The sequence below is a fragment of the Amia ocellicauda genome, chromosome 17 (genome assembly GCF_036373705.1).
Source record: "Amia ocellicauda isolate fAmiCal2 chromosome 17, fAmiCal2.hap1, whole genome shotgun sequence".
NCBI classification, from domain to species: domain Eukaryota; kingdom Metazoa; phylum Chordata; class Actinopteri; order Amiiformes; family Amiidae; genus Amia; species Amia ocellicauda.
The window spans coordinates 2,115,001-2,128,489 of NC_089866.1; the positions used below are offsets into that span (position 1 = coordinate 2,115,001).

A 13,489-nucleotide genomic window follows, 5' to 3' on the forward strand; every position below is an offset into this window, starting at 1 on the left:
TGTGACTCGGTTCTGTCCCGCTCGAGCCCGTAGCGCAGCGCTGCTCCGGTGTCTGAGGCAGGGATGACTGGGCGGCGCGTCAGGCCATGCCGGCGGTGTTGACTTTGCCGTGCAGGCCGGGCCGGACCTCTCTGACTCGTTCCCATGTCGTTTTGGTGGCTGTGCGGAGGTCAGCGGGCCTGTGAGTAAATATTTCTGTCCCGGCATCGATCGTGTCTCGTTCGGCTGCTGTGGAGCGGCAAGTTTGTTTATTTGCGCAGCTCCGGCAAGAGCGATCGCACAGAGTTGGTCTTTCCGCCCCCCTCTCCCAAAATAAAACCTTTTCAGGCTGGGGATGAAAATCTAATGAAGCCAGTGAAAACGCATAGCTCAGCTAGGAAACCACCTTCCTGCCTCCAGCCTGTTCTCACTCTGCGCATGATGACGGCCTGTAGGAAGAGCCTCTTTCACCATGAGGGAGTCCAGCACCCAGACAACAGTCCCACGTGGGTGCGAGTGTGAGGGAAATAGACGTCGCCTTTGCCAAAACTACCCGGCGGTCATTCCTGGGCACGGTGTGGACGGCACCTTGTCCGGTCTGCGGGGAAACCGGCAGCTCGCAGGAGCCGGTGTAGTCGGCCATCGCCACTTCCAGGCCTGTCTAAGTTTCCTCACCCTGGGCCTGGGAAAGTGGAGACCTCCCAAGACTCCAGCGCTCCCAGGGATCGGTCCGGGTGAACGCACCGCCGCTCCCCGCCGCCAGGATCGCGCCGCTGCTGCGAGGGACGGCCCCGATGTAAACTTCATAACGACTGTGTGTCGAAGTTGCCTCTGTTGTGAGGGCAGCGTGTGGGGAGGGTGCCTGGTGGTCTGCAGTGTTTGTAATTAGCTTCATCAAGGCAGCAGCCAAAACACACACTCGTATCAAACAGAACGACAACACAAACTGCGGTGAAGTGTTTTTCTAATTATTTTCTCTCCTGCGTCTCTTGCCAGGTTTGTTTTGTTTAAAGGAAAATAAAATCACTGGGAGATGTAGCCGGAACAGAGCGAAAGTGCCGCACAGCTGGGAGAGGCGCGGTCTGTCCGGGAGTCGCAGTGAACGTGTCGAGTCTCACGTGCCTGTGTTTGTTTTCCTCCTAGGATAAGAAACTGCGCGTGTTCGACCCACGGGCCCAGCTGACCCCTGTCCAGGTAAGTCGCTCCTGTCTTCTCTCTCGGTCACAGGCTGCTCTGACACTCATGATCCTGGAAAAAGAAAAATGTCATTTTAATGAGAAAATCAAAAAGCCGCTTCTCCTGAGGCGTTAGCGAGGAACCTTCTGAAGAAAGCGGAGTGATTTCAAATAGAAAAGCCCGCGGTGAGCAGAACCACACGCTTGGGGTAACCAAAAAAACATCAGAGTCCCAGATGTAAAGTAAATAAAGAAAGAAAGAAACCAACAAGTAACTATATAAATCAATTAATCTGAAACAACAACAGCAGCTCCTTATAAAAAAGCATTTGCTGGTTTATTAGATTTTCAGTCTTTTAAAAGTTGGAAGAGGGAATGTGTGTGTGTGCGTGTGTTCATTTACACACACGTGTTCGTGCGCACATTTGTGTGTGTCTTTGTGTATCCTGTGGGTCTGAGCCTGGATTAAAGGCTGCTGTCGTGGGGAGAGGGCCACAGTGCCGGAGCTGCGATGGGGGGCAGTGCAATTCAGGGCTCGGTGGGGGCCGCGGTGCTGGCTCTCTGTGGGGTTAATGCCGGGCGTGTGCCGGGGGTCTCCTCTCTCTGGGCTTGCAGTATTGGAGGTTATAAAAGCACCATCAGCTTCCACCCTGATGGCTCTGCCAGGGAAAGGCTTGACTCGGCACTTTGCAGAGTGCAACAACCCGAGCCGATCTCTCCGGAGGCTGGATCTCAGGAGTTCACAAGAAGTGCAGCCGGGGAGATTTATGTCTCTCCTCTGTTTGTTCACTGATGCTTTAAAATCAATAAATGAATAAAAAGCGTAGATTAAAATAAGAGTTCTCTCCCCCCACATTTGAAATGTGTAACTCTCTCTTCAGCTTAAGATAAAATCCTGTCCACAGATGAGTGAACCGCACTGACTCCAGAATGCTCTGATGATGTCAGAAGCCTCATTCTGAACGTTGGGGGGGTGGGGTGTTTCCAGTCGAATGGAATAGTCCGGGTTCTGTTCAAGTCGCTGTCAGTATATCTCGGTGGGGGAGAGCCTGGGATCGATTATCCAGGGCTATGGCTCTTGGTGAGGAGAACTGAGACCCCCCCGACCCTCACTCCTATGAGTTTATATAGCTGTCTCAAGGTGTGACTTCACATGGACTTAGATGGACTTACAGACTCCGGCCCGGCCCGAGCCATTAGCCTTTACAGCCAAGAGGAGCTTCTGTTACCAGCTGGCATGTTTTGGCTTCAGTGCTGCTTTGTGATTATCTAGATTGGCATAAAAATAGTCTGTGATCCCACCGGCCTTTGCTGTCCAGTCGGACGCGCCAGCCCGGAGAGAGCAGTGATTCAGTTTAGGAGTCGGAGGTCAGGACCCGGGGCCCGTCCCCACGCGGCTGCTCTTCGTGCACAGTTTTGCTGCCGCTGTTAGAGCGGTGCCGGCGTGGCGGTGCGTGTGACGGGCCGTGCCCCCCCACGCGTCCTGTCTGAATCAATGCCCCCATTAACCACACGGCACTCGCACCTCCACCTGGTCGGCCCCGCGCCGGCCTGCGCTCCCAGCTCTGCTCTCCACGTCCCAGCCAGATGTTACTCACAGCTGTATTTCAGACACACGACCGGAGCTGGTGAGCTCACAGGGGGGTGATTGTAGTGCAGGATTGTGTGAGTGTGTGCGCGCGAAGGTGTGTTCGGCTCACTGTGTGTGTGTGTGTGAGAGAGAGGAAGAGAGAGAGTGAGTGCGCAATGGTGTGTTCAGATCAATGTGTGTGTGTGTGTGCGTGCACGCTTTTGTTTTAGGATTGGGATTTAGTCAGTAGGTGTTTTGTGTGTGTGTGACTGTGTGCCTGAGATGGTGTGTTCGGATCGTTGTATGTGTACTTTTGTTTTTGGATTCTGAGTGAGTCAGTGAGAGTGTGTGTGTGAGTGTGTGTTTTAAATTACAGAGCTCAAAATACTCCTCATAGTTTCAGGGCCACTGCTGGCTAGAGAGCTGGAGAAATGTGGTCTCTGGCAGGAGAGGGAGGCAGGAAAGGGAATATTTTTCGGGACTCGCAGCCAAATTTCATGATTTTGTGAAATAAGAGAGGGACTGGAATGGTTTGGAGAGAGAAGGGCGGGTCGGCCGCCGGGTGAAGGAGCCTGTTGATTATAACGTGCAGCTCGGGCTGCGTTTGACAGGGCCCTGGCGTGGGGCACTGAGGAGCCCGGCCCCCGAGCGAGGGCTGAGGGGAAAATATAAATCCTGCAGATACAGGAGGAATCTCTCCCTCCGGATATCCGTCGGGTTTTAGTGTGGAGAGCTCCAAAACTATCCCTGAAGTTTTTGGGTGATTTGTGATTTTAAAAAGTACAAGAAAAACAAACGCAATCTCACACATCGGTGATCTATTACCCCTCCCAGTAAAAATCAAGGACTGGAGACGTAATGAACACAGCTGTGATCGATGGGATTCTGTCGGATACTAATTGAGTGTGTGGCAAGTCTCGGCACGCCCCCTGAGTTTTTCCTGAATTGCACAACCCACCCACTGTATCGTCCCGTTTAATCACCCTCCTCTGCCCTCCGCAGCGATGCCCTGTTGAGCTGATTCACTGAACTGCGGGTCACGTGCTTCGTCTGAGTGGCTGATGACTGGGTGCCATGGCCATTTGACTTTACTTAGTTCCCATACATGCCGCAATTAAGGACTCGTGCCCTTTTTTAATTGCTTCCCAGGCTGGCATTTATGGTACATTTACAACCCCTGGCCTGCGCAGAGGAGAGGGCTGTGATTCTCAGAAATGAGAGACACCCAGGTCTGAAAGCTGCGCTGAATGTCCTCTGGCTGGTCGTGTAGTGACTACTGATAATGAGGATGCGGCCAGGCAGCCTGGGAGCGCAGCGGCGTTGGCACAGAGTGGCTGCACGGCGGCTGCGGCAGGGAGTGCGGGTGAGCAGTGACAGAACAAAGGGCAGGAGCTTTGCCAAGAAAGAAAGAAAAGGCGAGAGAGAGAGGGAGAGAAAGAATGCATATTCTAGAGTGCATGACACAGAGAGAAAAAAGGAAAAACAATAAGTGTCTGGCCCGCTTGTCTGCTCTCTCAGGACCGGGGACAGACAGCCACCTTCTCCTCCCGAGCATCTGGCTGTGCTGTGGAGGTGTGGGGCTCTGGAGCTGCGAATCCCCCCTTCCCTCCCCGACACGCTCTCCCTCCTCCAGATCCTGGTGTTACTGTTGGCTCCGGCGGTGGGGAAGTGCTCTCAAATGCTGTTTCTCAAATATCCCCAGCTGCCTGTTCCTGCTAAGCCTCACTCAGACCCTTGTCATAATAAAATGAGCAGCCCTGGCAGAGGTGGGAATAAAACCGACTGTGGCAAAACACCAAGCCCAGAACGGAGCACACCCCAACACACCTGCGTCTGGCTGGTTAGTGCTGAGCTGTGGGCTCTGGGCGCCCTGTCCCAGTGGAGAGGAAAGACGGGAGACGTGACTGAAGTGTCCCCTTTGGACCAGAGCCTGTTAGATTTATTGATGACGAGATTTCAACATTTTTGTTTTAAGTAAGTTACATTTTCCTTGCTCTAGTCCATCACTTTGTATCGCGCACACAAACTGTACCCCTTCATTAAATACATTTGCCCTCATAACGGATCCTCCCAAACAGAGGTTAAATAAACATCGGGGCAGAACTGCGTGTCAGAATGAAGTGTTTACAGTCCTGGAATATAAAACACTAACATAACGTTCGCAGTATCAACATTCATAACATTAACAGCCATAAAAAACCTCGGTGTTTCCAAGACCACGCCACTGCACGTGCAGCTCCGGAGCCCCTCGGCGCGCTGCAGACGGCTGCACGTGACGTGTAAACTATTTGTAACGCACCAATTAAACCTGTACGTACAATTAATGCCGTCCTTCTCGTCCAACTCGTCCAGCAAACCCACTGAACCCCTGGAGACGAGCGCCGCGGCTCGCGTCAACACAGCAACCAGATCAACAAAGCTATTGCTGCTGGAAGGTGAGCCAGGGGTGTCAATTTTAAAAAGGATAAATGCTCGGGGGTGTGAGGCTCCTTAGCTGGAGCGGCGCTCGGCTCAGCACTGCGATGACAGACCCACTCTGAGGCGAGTGTTCGTCTCACTTTGCTGCTCTTCCCAGAGTGCATTGCTCCGGGCCCCAGAAGCTGAACCTCGCTCCTCTGTCCCGGGGCCCTGGCTGGGAGTCAGAACTAAACAAACGCGTGTCTGCGTCGTAACGGAGCGGCTGGTGAACTTTATCTTCCAGCTGCGGGTGTGTTTCCCCTGCAGCCGCGGAGCTGCGCCCGGTTTGTGTTTGAAATCGGGAAAAGGCAGGCGGGACAATTCATTATCCGACTCCTAGTATATAATAAGTGTAGCGAATGGCATTGCTGCCGTTTTCTGCTTCTGTTAGCCTTGGAGAGGAGAGACTGTAGCGCGGGCCTCTGTAAACAGAGCAAGGCTGTCTCTGCCCCGTCCAAGAATAATCCAAGAGCCGGGCCTGAACTCCTCCTGAACTCAAGTATGATATTTACGTTTGTTATTAATTTCATATTGAACAGTTTCTGATGCAATTATCCTCAGCTGCATTCCTCCACCCTGGATGAGAGAACGGAGCGCTGACCCCCGGTCACATGACTCCGCGGGCAGCTCGAGGCTGCCAAGTGTTTCAGAGCTCCTCCGTGTCAGTGTTAATAAGGCGCTAACGCTGGCCGCGCCGCTGCTGTGCCTCTCTGTTATTGTTGAGAGCGAAGTGATCGGATTCAGAGCATCTGGAAGCGTTTCTCTCTCTTCCCCCGCCTTCCCCCGTTATATCTAGAGGAGGCCCTCCCGTGTGTAGCAGGCTGTAACATGCGCTTACAGACCGTGTGTGTTTATATACACCTTTGTGTGCGGGTGTTTGCGTTGTGGCCCTGCCGTATTAAGTGACAGCGTCTACAGCACTCCTCCAAGCGGGAAACAGAGCCAGACGGCAGTGTGAGGTGGCTCTTGTGAAAATAAAGGAACCCTTTCAACAGCCTCTTAAAAGTGGCATGAAAATCCTCACACAACGGGCCCTTGTACAGTGCCGGTGCCCAAAGCCAGCTGCGTTCGCCACGTTCCTCTCTAAGAAAACATTTGTTTCCTTTCAGAATTGCTGTAAAATTAAGCCCTCTAATTATGCATTCCTGTCCCTGTGGAAGCACGTGCGAGACGGGGACATGTGGGTTTGAGCCACTCCGTACAGGCGTGTGGTTCGGCTCCCGGCTCAAGGACCGAGGCAGCGTCTATTGAGGCAAGTGGGCAAGAATGATCCCCTCCCTTCCGTCTCCTCCCAACACAATCCCAGTGAAACGTCTCCGGGAAAGCCCCTGGTATAAACACGGTCAGTCTCACACCCTGCGCTCCACCGGGCCTGCGGAGGTCAGCGCTGATCCCTTCTTTCCATCTTTCTTGGCAGAAGGAAAATGGTAATAAATGACTTTGAAAAGCGAAATTGTTTGCCAGTGAAGCATATCAATTATCCAGCCCGAGCTATTTATTTTCTCTGCTCTTCTCTTTACACACGTGAAGGTCTGCCAAGTGTGCATATTCGCTAGGCGTCGGCTCTGCCCGTGTCCGATTTATTCAGCAGTTGATAACCCAACGTACTGACACCCAGGTCGGGCTTTTGCAGTTCACTTCTGTTGTTATGGGTCTGGTCTCACTTGGCTGGCCGTCCTCAGTGTGACCACAATATGCTGATTTGTCGGTTCCTGCGAACACGCCTGGCGCTGAACTCTCGTGGTCTCACAGGCCTGCGTCTGAAACCGTGCTGCTTGGCCATCCAGTGAGTTTAATCAATGCTGTTCGGCGTGTTTCGGCCGTGTACCTCAGCGCTGGGGTGGACGCAGGGTGCAGGGCAGGCCGGCCAGCTGGCACATGTGCGAGGGTGTGCACTTCTGAGTGGGAGCCTCATTAGCACGGTCACAGCACAGGCTGCTTTCCAGTTAATGGAGTCCTCGGCACATCTGGAAAACACCTGGGCCAGGGAGCAGGAGGGGGAGAGGGCTCTGTGATTAGTGAGGGAGGTCTAATGATATTGGGGGGGTGTCAATCGGAGGGCATGTACGCTGTATGACTAACCAGACGCTCGCAGGAAATTTTTTTAATTATTATGATTCTTAGAACTGGTAGAAAGATTTGTGTCATGCTCGTGAGTCTTCTTGGCTAAAACGCAGAGAGTAAAGAGGATGTTAATATAACTGCCGGCCTCCCCTCCCCCCGACCATGCTAATCTCATTAAACGGCACCTGTAGGTTTTCACAGACTTACTCTGCAGTTTTGGATAAGAGAAGCACACACCAAACACAACACAACATGATGGGATAGAATAAATAACATAAACAGAAGCCAAGGAGAGACACGGACACCTTCACGGACTCGCGTCTCTGCCTGATAAGACGATGTTGTCCAGGTCCATCAGAGGTACCTGTGACACGGGCAGGACCAGGGCTGTGTTTCAGAAATCAAAGCCCAGCCTGGCGCACTGCAGGCCTGGTTTCTGATCTCGTCATATGCCGTGTGATGCAGCGGCCAAGAGCTGCACTAATTCCATTCAGATTTCGAGTCTCTGCTGCGGTGCTGCGTGTTCGGGGGGTTTCCGCAGCAGCTGTCAGTCCTGGCAGCACTTCGAAGTTAATGTCAGCCGCGAAGGTTGACGGTTTTACCAGAGAGACGTTTCTGGAAAACGAGGAGCAGCCTGCGAGCTGATCCCTGAGGTGCTCCACTGGGCCACTCCCTGCCCATCTGGGCTACACCCCCCCCAACCCCGTCTCTCTGTTACTCGTTCTTCAGCCGTGAAAAATACAGGGGATCTTCATTAGAATTGATTACAGGAGCCGTGCCGCGTGGCCAAGGCTATCAAGGCTCTCTATATGCATGCAGACTAACACACACACACACACACACACACACGCACACACACACACATATGCTTGGAACATCTCTGGCACGGCTCCGTTGTTTACAGGTCAGGTAATGGGATTGCACTGCTAGCGCTGCTGTTTGTTTCATCTGTCGAAGCCACGGAGGTTGGGCTCTCGCTCCGTAATGCGCTTCTTGTTGCCGTTCTCTGCAGGCTGTAAATCTCCGGCCTGCGAACACTCTCTTGACGTGCGTCCAAACGCAGCTCGGCCCGTGTTTGTTTTTACGAATCGCGCATTCCTTTCACAGCTGCCCGTGTTTTTATACAGTGCTCACGGCCAGTGTCCGAGGACCGCGGTAGACGGGCGTGCGCAGGCGGAAATGAGCCAGCGGATGAGCGCGTGATATTTATCTGCAGAACAGGAGCCTTGCTGTCTTGTATACAGAGAGCGAGAGACAAACTCTGTTGCATCTCAGTCTTGTGAGGAACAGCGACCCTCTGAAGTGTTGAACTGCAGTTTTGATGAATTGGCCACCATTCTGTTCTTATACATCATTTCCTAGATTTTTGCTGAGCCTGCAGTGTCAAAATGCATCATCCGCACATGGAGCGGAGAATGCTCATAACCGATCACAGAGGAGCTAATCTCACTACAGTTCAGTAGCCGGGTAATAGAGAACAGATCACACGGAGCCGGGCTGGTTCCACCAAAAAAGATGGAGACCTGCCCAGTCGCTGCCTGTCACCTTGTGGTTGGTCTCTCTTCTCCCCTCTCCCTCAGAGTCTGGACCAGTGTGTGGGTACAATGTGGCAGAGCGGCCCACTGTGGGCAGCGAGAACACACAGATGTGGAAGCAAAACGGGCTGTTCTTAATCGCCGGGCTCTGTAGCCAAAATATCTTTGAAGCGGGACTCGGCCAGGGTACAGTTCGTAATAATGAGCTTAAAGGATTTGTGTTCTGTAACCGAGCTTCGCAGCGCCCCCGTTAATGGGACGATCTGTCATCGGCCGCCATTTTCACTTCGTGCCCGTCAGGCTGAAGGGATTGCAGGATTAGCGCTGTGTAAAGGATCTTGTGTTGTGACTGATGTGCCGGGAGCCGGGTGGCGAGAGTGCTGTTCTGTGAAGGGTCTCGTCCACGCCGCCCCCCTGCGCCATCCTCTCTGGACTCCCACTGGATACGGAGGACAGTGAGCGAGGTTGGCGACTTGGGGGACCCCCTCTCTGTGTGGAAAACAAAAGCTATCCTCTTCATTTCCCTTTAGATTCGATTTAATCGCTGCTTTGGCCGATTTCTCCCCCTAATGTTCCTCTGGTACATCTAACCCAGAGCTTAGCAGCGAGAAGTGCACAGGGGAAGCATTTTACTGTCACACCCGGCCAAGCGTTCAGTGTTTGGCTCCGTTACCTCTGAAAACCACACACTCGCATCTGTACCAGAAGTAGGATCGACTGTGTGTTAAGATATCACATCATGTATGCATTGGGGTCTGCTGTCTCTTCTCTGAAGGGCTTTTCCCCTGATCCTAAGCAGACGAGTGTTCAGGGCCGGGGTGTGACTGACCGCAGCAGCACGTAAACGCACAGCTGTGGGGGCTCGATCCTCCGGGGAGTGCAGGAGCAGGCCGGCCGCTTCGTTCAAGGGCTCCACAGCTCACACCTGTTAACACACCTCTGTATATCACGCGTGACGATTCCCTGTGTCCTCCAGAACATTCCAGCCCGGTGTAAGTGGTGATAATATGAGGTTGCTTACTGTAATACAGGCCCTTTCTGTCAGTTTGAGATGAGACAGGACAGGAAGCATGCTGGTCCAGTCTCTGAACCGTGTGAGCCGCTCCAAACGGTACGATTGCACTGTGCTGATGGTTTGAAAAGCTCAACAGCGCAGTGAGTGTGGATTGTTTTATTGTATTGTTGTTCTCTGCATCCTCTTCTCTTCCTGTTTTACTTGAAATTCGTGTATGGTGACTGGATCCGCTCGTAACAGTGAGACCACAGTGATTTTCCAGGCGGGACAGGTTTTCCATGGTCTTCAGTTACAGCTGGTTGACTTCCTGCAGGAGCACTCAGTATGCAGGTAGACAATAGATCCTCTCCGTGTCAGTCAGCGTGGGTGTTGACTCAAGTATCCCAAGCCAAAGGGGCAGAACAAACAAACAAACAAACAGAAACCATCCCGCCCTCCCTCCCTCCCTGTCCACGGCTCGTACAGGAAGTGCTGCTCTGGCAACGGGCTGAGAGGGATTAGGTGGGCTGCCGTGAGTGTGTGGGAATGAATGGTATGCACCCCCCCTCCCCAGAGTGCCAACAGAAGGCCAAGCAGGGCCATTGTTCATCTCACAGTCCTGACTGGAGCGCCGGGATGCGTCTCTGTGTGGTTTTTTTTTTCTCCTCAGATTAGCAGCCGTCCTCCACGGGGGTGTCCTGTAATTAAGCATTTAAAGTCTGACTTTTCCCCCCTGATGGTCGGAAAGCTAAGAGGCCGTGATGGAATTTGAAAAGCGGGGGGGAAGGGGGGCGCTTGTTAAACCAGAGGTGCTCAGCCACGCCTTCCCGGGTCTCAATCAGTTCGTCTGTCTGCTGTCAGTCTCCTCTGAGCTCAGGACTCAGATCTCCCAGCTCTTTTTAAATCATATATATGTATGTTTTCCCTGTCGGTAATCCTCCGCATTGTTAAAACTGAGCCTCCTTGTTGGGAGGTTTTTGTTGAGGCCTTCCACAGCGCTCACTCGCAGCTGTAAAAGTCAGCGCCCGAGGTCTCGCATTCAACGAAGTGGGTTTTGTGTGCGGATGACCCGTGTGCTTCGTGTTTTGGCACTTGTCGGCGCTCACACATGCAGCTTATTGACCCCTTTTTATTATTACTGAGTAACCCGAGCCTCCTGTGACCTCCGGTGTCTGTCAGATGGTTAAAATTGGCCTCTCGCTTAGCCAGCTCGGTGCCCTCGCATGCTTGCTAATAAAATGTCCTGTCACGATCACATTCGGCTCTCTCTCCGTGTCTGCCGTCTCAAAACCTCACATTTCCTTGTAACGGCCGGTGCCAAGCCAACATGTCGCTGCTCTGTGAGTGTGTGTGTGCGTGTGTGTGTGTGTGTGTGTGCGCATCTCTCAGTGTACGGCAGTGTACTGATTATGCTCCCTGTTTGTTTTAGGGACATTTATATGCTTGTTGGCGAATGCACAGCCTGCCCCCCGCCGTGTTAATGACAGAGCTATGGATGACAGGCGGATTAGGGTGACGGACAGCCCTGTCCTGTTAATTCCCCAACCGTTTACTTATACTCTCCGCGTCTCGCCAGCCCCTCTGCGGTGCCGCTTTCCCCCGGTCCCCGTCCCCGGCCACAGATACTCCTGCTCTGTAATATGACTTCCCCCGATCCCTGTCCCGCGGCCACGGAGATTCCTGGCGATTGGGAGCCGGACCACATCTGAGCCGCAGCTCGGGGTGGGAAATTAATTAGCAATGTGGAAAGATAATTACAAGGCATCGAGGAGTCCTCAGGGAAAATGGCCGACTGTGTGTTTTCCCCCTCGTGGCTGAGGAGGTGTCCCGCCTTGAGCCGAGGCGGGGGACGGGAGCTTCGTCAGACGGCCGCGTTGTGCCCCAGCATGGCCCTCTACACGGACGTATGTATATTTGTTTTGTGAAGTGCTGAGTCAGCCACAACAACAGCAAGACAAAAATTTGTCTTTTTTTTTTTTTTTTAAGTCAAGGAAAGAGAAGGAAACATTTTCGTTTGGTGTATTTGTTTGTTTGTTTGTTTCCTGCACAGAGAGTTTGTATACAAAAGTCTGATTGGGTTTGCAGGGGAAAGAAAAAAATGAAAAGTGCAGCAGGTTGCCAGCTCTGAAAGCCTACACTGGTGAGAAAGAGCGTCTCGGTGTGCGGCCTGCAGCACGGCCCTCACAGCAGCGCTGCAGATGGTATTTTTAGCTGCGCACTACCGGGTTATTGCCCATCCCCCGGGGGTCGGGTCAGAAGTAACTCTCCTGAGCACATCTTGGGATCCTCTTTTCTGTAGATGCACTCACTACCCCTGAAGGCAATTCAGCTCTATCCTTCTCGCCCAGTCCTCGTAGTTATCGGTAGTGCGTTATGTTGTGAGAGCACCTGTGAGGTGTCTGTGGCCCTCCGTGCTGTGGAGTAGAGCTTTGTTTATCCTTGTGATTGAGTTTATAATTGATTATCTCTCATTTTCAATGTGAACAAAACCGAAATGGGGGGCGGCTGTGGACCTGGGAAAATTTTTCCCAGGTCCTCAGCCCTGTGAACGCAGAGCTCGTCCGCAGGGGCCGGAGTGACGCGGGGGGCTGTGTGTTTGGGATTCCTGCTGCAGTTTGGTAGTAAGAGCTCGAGCCAGGGGGCGGGGAAGGGGGTCCCAGCGACCCGCCAGTGTTGAGAGCCAGGCGGGGTTACTGTACTCACACTATCCCACCCCCCCGCGCCCCTGCCGCTCCACGCACAAATCAGAGAGTGCCTCGCTCGTTCCCAGGGAGGCCGTGGGAAGCAGCATAGGAAAAAAAAAAAACGGAGGGGAGAAAAAAATCTGAAAACAAAAAAAAAACTCTCTGCGTGACCCATCCAAAACTCAGCGCTATTTTTAGTCCCACTTCACTGTGAATGTCATACCTTTATTCCCCAGTCAGAGTCCAGCACTCGCTGGGACGAGGAACCCAGAGAAAAGTCGCGTTATTATCGGCCTGTTTTACATTACTGGGATGTATATTTTTACACACACACACACACACACACCCGGAGGTTTGGATTGTGAGATGGGGAAAGTGGATTATACATACAGTAAACAAATGCGATGAAAAAAAGAGACATTTTCACTGAGGAAAAAACGTGGAGAGGAACTGAAATGAACTTTTTGGTTCTCACTGCTAGTACTCTATCTCTTATACACAATCACACACACACACACACACACACACACAAATAGTCACAGCTCTGGAGAAACCTGGGACGATTTTCCTTTAACATAACCTAGAAAACAAGAATCTGGAAAAAGTATTGATCCAACTGATAACGTATTAACCTTCGCAACAGGCTTTTTAATGCTGCGTTTTCTCGTGTAACATGAACTCTGGGAGCACAGCTTTAGACAGCCAACTAGGTTAGACTGTTCTGTCCTAATCCTTTCTCACCCACATTTATACTGGTTTCACTCTGGTTTCACGCCCGATTCAGGGTTAACAGAGAGGTTTGAACTCAGAGATCGCCTTCACGGGCAGACGGTTAATCGTCTTTCTTCATCCCAAAACTGAATCCTCATCAAACGCTGGGCAGTACGTATATGTGCTCGGGGTGTAAAGTGCTGTTTTGCTACCTGGATCGTATGATTATTTTTAAGACAAGCTTGTCTGTGTTTGGCGGGGCGGAGAGGTGGCTATTCAAGTCGTTTTGAAGTATTTCTCGGGATGATGGACCGATTGGT

At 52.3% G+C, this 13,489-nt stretch overlaps 1 protein-coding gene across 2 annotated transcripts in view; it reads left to right on the forward strand.

Moving 5' to 3' along the window:
- The window catches only part of LOC136713112 (mitochondrial import inner membrane translocase subunit TIM16), a 101,331-nt gene that overhangs the window by 13,055 nt on the left and 74,787 nt on the right, over window positions 1–13,489 (forward strand). For both annotated transcript variants that reach the window (XM_066690066.1, XM_066690068.1), the window contains exon 7: window positions 1,123–1,173. In XM_066690066.1, coding sequence (XP_066546163.1) covers window positions 1,123–1,173 — 51 coding nt within the window. The remainder of the gene's footprint in view (window positions 1–1,122; window positions 1,174–13,489) is intronic.